We start from the raw sequence: 12,079 nt of genomic DNA on the forward strand, positions 1-12,079 counted from the left end.
CTGGGACTACAATTTTAATAATCCTTGCAGCCGTGGCATGTTTTATCTGTTGTGGAATTCCTTGTCATTGTTTAGACAATACGTACAGCTCCCAGTGTATAAAATTACAGGTGAAGAGTCTTCTACAGAAAACATCTCCACAGATATGGATCAAAACATCTATGTGGATTTGGATGGAGGATTATGGCCCTAGTCAATGAGAAAAAATGACTGTAACAAACGTTTCCTTATAACTAAAAGCACTAAACCCTTTCTATGCTTTAATTCTGATTCTTTGATTATATCGTATATAAATCATGTTGTTGTTGTGTGTATTTTATGCTGTGTGCAGGAACATGGCAGCTGGTGAACAATGGTGGCTTCTGCAAGGTATGCGTCTGCATCAAGGCACTTGTGGGTACATTGAAGCATGTGCTGAGGGGTATCACATCAACTTTGACACCTCTAGAGCTACCTGCGATGCTTGTTTTTGCCTTCTTCTTCAAAAGCACTGCCTGTGGTGCCTGGAGCAGCCCACCTGTAAACGGTTCCCTCATTTTCCCCGTAAATGGTTCAGGTTTCCTCCAGAAAAGGACAATTCGTTTGGAAACTGATGCGGACCAGTTCAGACCGGTGATGGACATTCTGCACCACGCTGACATGTTCTCCCAGATGGAATGTGGCTAGATTCCATCCAGAACTCTGTCTATGATCTTCCTGCAGGACTTCAGCTGATCACCCGTATCTATCATGTGCGAGGGCTATTACCCTTGCCCAATCGTTTGGAGTTCCTGCCCGCTGCTGGTTGCTCCGAGAACTCACAGATTTCTCTTCACGGAATTTGTCATGCAAAGCACCTTTGTAACGTACTACACCATCACCTTCTGTGGCTATGTTCTATGGACAACTGAACCAGAAACATCGTGATTGGAATTTCGTCCTATCCTTTGTCACAAATTTCACACAATCGGAACAGACTCAATGGTATTCTCATCGAGATGTCACGATGGGGATTTGAGTAAAATCTAAAAGGAGGAATCTAAAAGAGATTCCTCCTTCCTGAAGCACAGGGTTAACGAGCTCTGCTATGTACTGCCATACATAAGGAATGTCAATCGCCATATCATCTGCTATCTCGAGGGTTTCTGAGAACCTGTGTAAACAAGGAGAGGTAGAAAATGGGGAAAAGAGAGCAAAAAGAAACACAGACAAAAGTCTTATCAAAGGATTCTGATTCTCTTATAAAATTGTCTGAAAATGACCAAATGTAAACGCAAGCGTATTCATAATAATGCTAACAATAACCCCATTGGGTGTAAATATGTCATCAAGCAGTGGACATCTCATGACGCAGACAGTAGTGTCTCTGGCGCCAGTGGGAGACGGAGCTGTGTGGTGCAGGAATGTCACTCACCCTTTAAAAAACTGAGATGTGGAGAGGATCCCAGCCTGCAGCAGCTGATGGAACAGATGACCCACGTGGTCACGTGTGATCTGGGTTCACTCCAGCGTGGTCTCCACACCCACCCGAACAAAAACGTACTGCATCCCGCCCTGGTCCAGTTCCTCCACGCAATGCAAGACCTCCTGCACACGAACCCACCACCATTATGTGACGCAGTAACAAGATAATAACCGATGTGTATTCAACTAAATGTGATCATAAGACACTGCATGAGATCATTACTTTGTAATCATTTATGTGTAGAAACTCCTCAATAATGGATTTAGAGAGTTTCTCCATTTCCTCCTCTGATAGCGCAGGCTTGTGTGTAGTCGAGTCTGGCACTGCGTCGAGTTTTACTGAAACACAAGAGACATGATGTGTCATGACTAAAAATGCTCATGCATTAAACTGAATTGAGTTTCAAGAACAACACCTACAATCACAACTTGCTTTGAGTTTTTTCACAACATGAACACAGGAGAGAGCTGAAAAAGGAAAATGTTTGTTCATTGCAGCCGTTCTTCCAGTTCATTTGAATTTTACAAATATTTTTATTTTTAACATAAATAAGCCGCACCTGTCTATAAGCCACACCTGTCTACACTAATGTACTTTACACAGGCTTTAATGAAAGACATGTTACACGGTGTAACGGTGAAATATGTTGCCTTCCTTTAGGAGCATAGCGGTATTTTGGGAAAAGACCAACACTGCATTCTTCCGCTATTACTGCGTGTGTGGAGAGCGAGGAATATGTCCTTATTATTTTCTGATGCTCATTTCTTAGTTTCTTTGACTAACCCATAACGCTGTTGCCAACAAAATAAAAAGCACGAGTTTTGGAAAGCTGTCTGTGTTTATATGATTTCTGTTGTAACTGGAGTTAGTGAGCTCTCCTTCACCCAGACTCAACATGTTACAACGGCTTGTATCTAAACAGTAGCCTACAAAGAAAGTCATTGTTCACTGTCTTCCTCCTTCCTTTCACAACTACTGTGGTACTTTGACCTACGAGTGCATTAATGTACGAGTTTTCCGAGGTACAAGCGGTCACTCAGTCGATTTTTTTGTAGTCAACACCATTTAACATGCACAACAGTTTAACAATTTGCAATACGTCCTTATTTAAAACATGTTGGAAAATGCTGGACTACACGTTTAATTTAGTCAAATTGTAAAAGATTGTGACCAATTAAAATCCAGTGCAGGGACAGCGACGAGCCCTAAACTCACCTCTCTGAGCGATTGGGAGTCGTCAGGACGAGGAGCCGTGTCTGTTTCGGCTCATCGATGGTGAATAGAGCAGAAGCTGGAACCTCTGGGGGCACGTGCACAGGCTCTGTTTTATCTGGCTTTGGTGTGACGGCTTGTGCAGGACTGGGATCAGCTGAAGAGGTAGACTTTTCAATGCCATCTAATGCAGCAGATTTTACTGAATAACTCTCAAGCTGTTCATTTGTAGACAACAGAGACAGTAGCACATAAATCACAGACTAGACAAGTCAAAAATAAAATAAAATAAATATATATTGGGACTTACCTGGTTTCAAGTCGGCAGGAGCAGGTGGGCCCTGAGCTCTGTCCACATTATAGACACGCTCATTTTCCACCACTTGGTTCAGTTGCTGGGATTTAAGGTGGAAAGCGTGAGGATAATGAGACTTTGGACATAAAATAGAAAGAGAAAAAAGGGAAAACAGAGTGCACACATGAGTAAAAAATAGTGGAAAAGGGAAATGGTAATACAGGTAAATATAAGGAGGAAGGCTGGTGAGCTATTAGCCAGAAGAATCTGCTTCCTCTATGAATGCGTGTGTGACTGTTACCTTCAAAGGCATAGAGACGGAAAAGACATTTCCCACTGGCAGAGTGGGCTTCTGACTCCTGCCAGCTTCTAAAATGATCTCCTCCGTGATGTCCTTGTTGTCCTGGTTAGGATCTCGGACAACGATCTTAATGGGAAATAAATAGCACATGATCAGAGATAAATAGGTTCATTACTCAGTAAATGAACCAGTACTGAAACAAAGAGTAAGCACACGCACCGTTTTCCTCTTCCTCTTGGTAGATGGATGTTGCTGCAGTGGAGGGACCATTGGGAATGGAGTCTGGTTGTACACGGCCTGATCATTATAGTAGAATATCCCTGCAGCCGACACTAATAAGAACAGTATCAGTTTCAATTAAAGACCAACATGTAAGCTGTGAGGATCATAACATCCTACAAGAAAACCAGCCTTTTTGTAAGGATGGACTGAGTACTGCTGAGGAGGCACCACATGTACTGGAGCACTGTAATAATAAGTCCACCACCAAATCTTTCAATTGGACTGATTTTAATCAGAATGACAGGATCGCGGGTTCCTGCACAGCGACATCGAGAACACGAGCACCAGGAAAACAGCGAGTGTGCACCTTACCTTTGTCTCCGGTAGCGCGGACATGCCGGACGATGTAATCTCCAACAATCACAGAGAGACCTCCTCGACCGGGCTTGGCTCGTGTCTTCCGCTGCTGCAGCATCCAGGGTCCGTGGTGCACCAGTGCTGGAGTGAATGATACCTGGGCGGGCCAGGTGCGCTTGGACCTGGGCAGAGAAACACTGCTGTGGACTTTAATTAAAGTTAATTTTAAGAAAAAGTTTGTTCACGTGAAAGAAAATTGTCAATGATTTTCTTTGGTTTTAAAGTAGAAAAAGTTTAGCAAAAACCTACCGTAATTTCCGGACTCTTAAGTGCACCCAAATATATATATATATATATATATATATATATATATATAAATAATAAGCCGCACCCACTGAATTTGACAAAGATGTTTATTTTGAACATAAATAAGCTGCACCTGTCTATAAGCCATAAATGAACTTTACACAGGCTTTAATGAAAGACAGTGTCTGTTACACGGCTTGTATCTAAACAGTAGCCTTATTTTAAATTGTTTCCAGTGAAACTATAAAATATAGGTGCTGTCTGGGTCACATTATAAATGAAACACAAACAGTAAGAATAATTACATCTGGTCTTCCTGCACATAAATGTCTTTATTTAAACACTTCTTTATCATACAGTACTGTTTAATCTTCCACTTCATTTTAAAAAGTGTTCGATGTCCAGTAGATGGCAGTAATGTTCTACTAAACTTTAGCTCCCTCTAGCGGTATCACGATGAATTACACTGTACTACACTTTTAGAAATTTTACATAAAATGTTGCTTTTTAAATAAACCAAGTTATAAACAAACAAATTACCCACTTCGAATTACAAATACCACAAATCCCTAAATTCTACACAACTATAGAGTCAAATATTGTTAAAACGTATGTTTTAAAAAAAAATGAAATGTTACAAAATCTCGGATCTCTGAAACCCAGACATTATTACACTATTTAAAACTTTTAGAATAGACTTTAAATCAGAATATTAAAGAATAAAAGAATATTTTCCTCATATACATGCAATCTTAAATAACAATTTTTTTACTGTCCACTTTTTCTTTTCCTTTTTATTTCTTGTAAACAAAGCTCAGTTAGCACGAGCTGTAAAGAGCTGCATTCCACTTCCTGCCAGGTGCGTCACAGTGCACGTCACGTCATGAGGTTGTTCATCATTCATGGTGAGATGTTCAGCTCTGCATAGATCACTTTCTAAATGTGTGAGAGATCAGTGGAAAGATTTTGGGCCCTGGATAAAAGAATGTAAGGAAACAACACGCTGGGAACCGAACCTCAGACCCCACTGTAATGTAGAACACAGACACACTGTATGACATTAAATCAGTTCACATTTATTAACAACATCCCGACTTCCCAAGCCATGGCATAATGACACCAGACTCTTTCTCCAAATAATTATAGAGGATCCTCACATACACAAAGCTTCTGTGTCTAAACTGCAATTTGTACAACAGGTAAACTTCTTGGGGCATCTGATATCAGAACAATGTAAAACTTTGAAGAAAAAAAAAAGAGGCAGGCGGTGATTGAGGGGCAGTGATTGAATGCTCTCTGTGATGAAGAGACATTAGACATGATTGAAATTCAAAATCTTTATTTCTTGAAATAAAACTTTAAATTAGAATTTATTATAAATTTAAGATGGTAAAACAACATGCACACTAAAGATGAAACGTTTGAATTTCACCATCTTCCTCTATTCCTGAATCATTTTCCATCTCTTCAAGTTGCTTAAACAGATCCTCAAAGCTGTCGATGTCAAAGACTGGTACAGAATCCAGGAGCTCTGTGCTGTTGTGGGGGTCTTCAGAATGTACAAAGTTTTAGAGATAAATCACCATTATGATCTTTGTGACTCGGTCTGATGACAAAGGAAGCTGATTTGCGTAATGCATTTGATGACGGCTGGGGGAACGCGCTGTGTGCTGTTTTTCCTCCATGATTCCAAAGTCTTCAGAGCTGCTTCAGGGTTGCTGGGTGCCAGATCATGAATGGCATAGATGACTGAGAGCTGCACTTCCCATGGCATACCTGCACACAACATCCAATACAAAATTAGGACTTGCTGAAGCACAAAACTAAAAATCTGAGAATAAAGATAAAGGTCGATAAAAACATCTTTATTTGATGCTTTAGAAATACCTTTTGAGAGTTGTTGTGTTACAAACTGATTAATGCTTTTTGCCAGAATTTGAAATGACATTGGCAGGTTCTCCTTAAGTCCTAGTTGACCAAGTCGCCCTGTTTGGGAAGAACAAAGACCACGAGTGAAAAGCTGAAGAATCCAGAAATAATGTGAGATGTTGCTCTGAAACAGGATTTACAGTAAACTTACCAAGTAGCCTGAAAACTGCTGCTACACAGACGTCTCGGAACGGTGTTTGCTCTGTTCTTGCTTGCCTCAGCCAAGTGTTCAGGATCAGCCAAAGATCCTTCCTAGTAAATAAAAAAGAGGAGAAATGGATATGTTGAGGGTCTTTGTGGTGGTTATGGAGCAGCCATTGTGGGTATACGATTAATTATGAGTTTATACAAGAATGGGAACTTGCAATGTTTCAAACAACCACTAGAACTTTGACCCTTAATGGAAAAAGTCAGGAATAAGAACTAGGTCCTAAAGGTAATGATGCTTTATAATGTACTTTACACCACTGAGAAAGCCGGGGGCAGAGCACTGGGTCAGCCATGACTACAGCACCCCTGGAGCACAGAGAGTTAAGGGTCTTGCTCAAGGGCCTAAAAGTGGAACTTGGTGATCCTGGGGCTTGAACCCCGACCTTCCGATCAGTAATCCAGAGCCTTCACCACTGAGTTGCCACTTCCTAAAAAGTCCCTCTCATGGTGAAACACTTACAGCTAAATTTACAGAATTCTCTCTGACTGTCTGAACACTGATCCTGGAAACTTCATTTATAAATGCAAAATAGAAATTTCCTCACAGAAACATCACTATATCAACAATTACCCAGTTTTTCCCTCGGAGATCCTATTGTGTTAAAGATAAGATATAAAATGGCACCTAAATATCAACTTTGACGAAATCCTCTCAGCGCTGATGTTATAGAGAAAAATCGGTAATTTCTGATCATTTGGATTCAAGTATTTAAAAGCTGAGAATGAAATATGTTGATGTTTTGCATTCAGTACCGGATAATATTGGTAATGGTCCAAGTCCAGCCCAGTTGTGCACACAGAAGATCCAGGCTGAAGATGTAGTTCCAGGTAGCAGGGCAGAGATCATAACCATACCAGCTGTTCTCAGGAACCTCAGACTGCTGTCTTCCAGAAAAGACTTCAGGGTGCTGGTGATCATATTGTAGATGTTTCCTGGAGGCTCCTGGCAAAAAATACATCATTATTTAATACCCAGTGCAATAAAACACTGTTTAACTGACAGCATAGTTCAACATAAATGTACAAAGAATTTGTCCCACTAGAGTACACTGATACTTGGAAATCAAAAGTAGATTAAGAAGGCAGTAAAATACATGAAAAGTCCAGTTGAAAAAAGATGCTTGATGACAGTTCTGGCCTGCCAGTAATAAACATTGACACTGAGAGGAACACTAAAGATCAACAACTTACCTCATCCCAGTGCAGATAGTTGCTGAGCAAGTAAAATATCTTTCCCTTTGCTTTCCGGTTGCTCACTACGTGAATCGATCGGCATAAAGAACTTTCATGGGACAAAATACTCGGCCATGCTGTGATCATGACCATAATCACTTTGGGGGCTTCAAGAAAGTCTGCAAAGCAACAAAACAACAGGATGTAAATACACTGTATAAAAGAAATACATTGGATAGATAAAGTCAACACACTTGTATGAAATTGCAGGTTTGTTAAATATAAGATGGAAATAACAACATAAATAATATAAATATGCAAGCCAGTGATTCAGTCAGTAACCAAAACCATGTGGGAAAACACCATACTGACAGTGAAGCATAGTGGGTTTAACATAATGCTTTGGGGCTGCTGGTCAAAACGCTGAAAGAAAGCTGAGGTATTTCAATTTCAACATGACAATGACCCAAAGCACACATCAAATTAAACAAAGACGTGGCTTCAGAAAAGGAGAATCAAAGTTCTGGAATGTTCCAGCCAGGAAATTTTTTTTGCAAAGAAGTGTGGGATAAAATTCCCAATTGTAGATTTGTTTTTTGTTTGTTGTTAGATCACATTAAAGATTTGTTAGATCACACAATTGACTTCTCTGTATAAGTGACTAGATCATTTTTAGTAGATAAGTAATGATATATAGTATAATCTCACCTTCTTTAAGGAGTCTGTAGGCGAGACCATGTGCTTTGTGAGAGTCTCCTCTCTGTTGACACACGCCTACATAAACCCTACAGAGAGACTGCAGGAGATCATGTCCCATAAACCCTCTCTCCACCTTGATCTTCTCCAAAATCTCAGACAGAAACGTCTCTGCTAAGGACTAAATAAGACGGAAGAAAATAATTATTTGATATATACAACTAGACCAGGTTTAGGAAAACTACTAGATATTGTATAAACCAAAACCTAGAGTCAGAATTTGCCAGGACCAGTGAATTATGGATCGACTTTAAAACATTTTAAACTCAAATCCACAGCTAAAGAATAAAGTGTTTAAATCACATGCACACTAAATAAAACAGAAGATAAGAACTGACCTCGTTTACACAAAACTCAGAAATGACGTGTTTCTCTTCATCTCTCAGAACAGGAAGTTCACTTGTTCCTGTGAGAAGTGCATGAATCCTGTCTGTAGGTAAAACATCAGAACAGGACTTTTGTAGTGTTTCTAATGCACTGGAGATGAGAGATTGTGTTGTGTGTGTTGTGTTTGTAGGATCAGGTGAAGCAGCATCAAGTCGAGGCTTTTGAGCTTTCCTGGGTGGTGACATGTCTGATCCAGTTCTCTTTGCTGTGGGCTTTGGGTCTGTATGAATATAAAATAAAACATGTACAATAAAATACACAATAAAACAAAGCTGCGTGTTTGATTTCTGCATAATGAATATAACTTTCAATCTGATCATCTGATCATTTGAGGGAAATGTACAAATAGGTTTAGCACAAGTGTACAGTGGAACCCACTTATCTCGACCTCGGTGAACTCGCCAACCCTATTAGGTCAATGTTTTTGAAGTGGAACCACCAAATTCTCACTTTGTCTTAGCATTTTTTAATTGGTTAAGTCGATTCTTTTTATGTCGCTGAACCCTAATATCTCGAGCACAAGGGGGAAAAAATTTGCCACTGAACGTCGGTTATCTTGATCAGCACTGTGCAGCCGCAGAAGAACAACGACCGCTGTGATCCAACATATACCAACAATAACGGATGGTGAGAGTGTGAAAGTGAGGGGTTTAAATAGGAGCTGGTGATGATGCTAAACGAGTCCCAGGTGTGCGTGATTGAAGCCGGGAGCTTCAGAGAAAGCGGAGGTTTGACAGCCGCCAAAGGGGGCGTGGCAGGTGGTTTCCTGACAGTTAACAAACATGTATGTACATTTTTATAGCATGCCTTCATCAAACAAATCGCGCAACGCTGTTGTGTAAAAACTCCAAAACACGTGCATGCACATTCTCATTTATTAACGCACATCATGTACATAAAGAAATTTCAAGCATGTTAATATACTACCGCCATATTGTTTTTGTTTATCTCGATCATCGGTTATCTCGACCTTTTTTGGCGTCCCCTAGGCCCTCGACATAACCGGGTTCCACTGTAGTATAAATCTGTATCTCCTCTAGAAAATAGTTTATAACATGTCACATCTAAATACCTTTGTCAGCTTCCTGCTCGTTCTCAGTCTGCGTGGAGGAGCACTTTTCTCTGCAATGACAAACAATTTATTACAGTCAAAGCAAATACCTTCTACATCAACATCTACAGAAACTCAGAGAGATTTCAGTGTTACCTTTGTTCAACTCATTTCCCTGTTTGAAGAGTTTTTCCTGTTGAGGATCAAAACCAAAAATAACATTTAGTTTTATTTAGTCACATTTCTCACTTCAGTTCAATGACGTCTGCGTTTGTAATCAAAAGAAAGTACCTCGATTAAGCAGATGCTTTTCTCGAAGCTACTGATTGTGTACTTCAGGACTCGGATTTCCAGATTTTGTCTGGTGTTCACTTCTGTAAAATAATTTACAAAATGAAATGAAAAGGTGCTCAGATCACATTATCACATTATATGCTCATTAAATAGAACTGAATCATGCAGTAATAATCAACTTGTACTTTCTTACACACTGAAGGCAGAAATATCAAAACTTTACACACCTTGAAGTGCCAGAAGCTGTTTTTCAACACTGACATTTCTGTGGAAAATAAACATTCAGATAAAACATTATATATTATATGATTATATGACATATTACATATTAAATGCAGGCCCTTGATGGCAGCTTGGTGGAGATGAGATTTAAACTCATGAACTTTTGATCATAATTCCAACATCTTAACCACTGTGCTACTTCTTCCATCATGCAAGTCTCTGTGTACATTGTTACTATCAAAATGATGTGTTTTCAAATAAATGTTTCGAGACAATCAGAATAGAGAATTCAACTAAGCTTTGGGGGTCAAATTTAAACAGCAAAAAAAAAGTACTTGTGAGTTTTGGTATTCTGCATCTTCAGAGTCTTCGTGGCCTGAAGCTTCGACTGGCTTATGCTTGCGTTCTCCATTTCTGTAGGTCTTTTCTAGTCTTTACTTCTAGAGAGTTTGCTGAATCTGGAGAAATAGAAAACAGCTTTAATTACAAATCTTTTAATAAAGTATTTTCATTTTCTCATAACAATATCTGAACGATCAGTGTTTCTACAGCGTATTTTCTCCTTTTTTTTGCAGATTATCCAAAAGGTAACTGTATCAGAAAAATAAAGATGGTTTGTGTACACATTTTCATGAGCAGGAGGCGAGGTGTTATGGAGGGGGCGTGGTTTGGGGTCGAGGTGTTATGGAGGGGGCGTGGTTTGGGGTCAAGGTGTTATGGATCGGGCGTGGTTTGGGGGCGTGGCGCACGCAGCTCAGCTCCTGAGCGATGTTGGGTTTTTGCCGGGTTGGGCTTTATGAATGCTGATGGGACGCGTTTACTCACTGGAGGATCCTTCTGCTTCTAGATCCTTCTATGCTAGCTAGAGCGTGCTTCCCAGATGTTCTGTGTGAACACGTGACTAACATGTGACTAGCAATGAACCTGCGATCATTAATGAAAGGAGTGAAACTAAAGATCAGGTTCGTGAACATGAACTTGTAGAGTAACTTTAGTGTGTTTCTTCTGAAATGGATCGCGGTTGGTTGCGTAATAGAGAAATTTACTGCTCTATAGGTTGTGTTTATTCTGGGGGCTGCTGCTGGGTGTTCCGGCTTTTAAGCACGCGGCCAAAAGCGGCGCACTGTGACGTCACAAGGACGTCAACAAGTGTTATTGCGTCACGTACTCATTGCATAGTATACAGTGATGAGGGAACACGGTTGTGTGCAGTATTTAATTAGAGTAGGAAGGATAAAAGGAAGGTCCAGATGTGCTCCACCATTCACAGAGGCACTGAAGGAAGCATTGTGTAGAGGAAGGTGAAAGGTTAAAATGGACAGTGGAGAAACTTGGATGTACCTGTTCCAGACTGTGTTCTAGACTACAACAGGGTTATACAAATGATTCAGTCATGTAAATTCAGCTTGATTATATTTCATATATAATGAAACTCAAATATATTTCTGCCTTTTATATTCTACAATCTAATCACTTTGATTTCTTGTCAGGTGCATGACTGGAGTAGATATCAGACAGCTATTATATAGTCTCACACAAGACAAGAAAGTGGTACCAGAGCTTCTTCTACACCATCGTAAACACCTTCATCCTACATCGGAAATCGCCTGCGCAAAGAATCAGACGCAAATGACACAGAAGCAGTTCAGAGAAAAACTCAGTGAGGAACTTACTGTTTTAGTGCTTCCTGAATTTCCTCCATCCCCTCCTGAGGACACTTACATCAAGTCAAGTCAAGTTTATTTCTCTAGCGCTTTTCACAACAGACATTGTCTCAAAGCAGCTTTACAGAAATCAACAGTTAAGGTGAATCGTGTGTATTTGTCTGTGGCAAGGAAAAACTCCCTTAGATGTTATGAGGAAGAAACCTTGAGAGGAACCAGACTCAAAAGGGGAACCCATCCTCATTTGGGTGACATC

The 12,079-nt window shown here is 40.1% G+C and overlaps 1 protein-coding gene and 1 long non-coding RNA gene across 2 annotated transcripts; both read right to left on the minus strand.

The window, feature by feature from the left end:
- Positions 1-998: 998 nt before the first annotated feature.
- On the minus strand, positions 999-1,786 carry LOC124376874. Its single transcript, XR_006923940.1, has 3 exons — positions 1,667-1,786; positions 1,394-1,566; positions 999-1,132 (listed from the first exon to the last, which is right to left on the minus strand). It is a non-coding gene; the product is annotated as an uncharacterized LOC124376874 (long non-coding RNA).
- A 3,799-nt stretch (positions 1,787-5,585) lies between these two features.
- LOC124377317 (little elongation complex subunit 1-like) lies at positions 5,586-7,235 on the minus strand. The gene is made up of 4 exons (XM_046836742.1): positions 7,030-7,235; positions 6,218-6,318; positions 6,025-6,123; positions 5,586-5,913 (listed from the first exon to the last, which is right to left on the minus strand). Exons 1-4 carry the CDS (start codon positions 7,233-7,235, stop codon positions 5,723-5,725), a joined length of 597 nt encoding a protein of 198 aa, XP_046692698.1. The 3' UTR covers positions 5,586-5,722.
- Positions 7,236-12,079: the final 4,844 nt, after the last annotated feature.

This window comes from Silurus meridionalis, chromosome 23, assembly GCF_014805685.1.
Source record: "Silurus meridionalis isolate SWU-2019-XX chromosome 23, ASM1480568v1, whole genome shotgun sequence".
NCBI classification, from domain to species: domain Eukaryota; kingdom Metazoa; phylum Chordata; class Actinopteri; order Siluriformes; family Siluridae; genus Silurus; species Silurus meridionalis.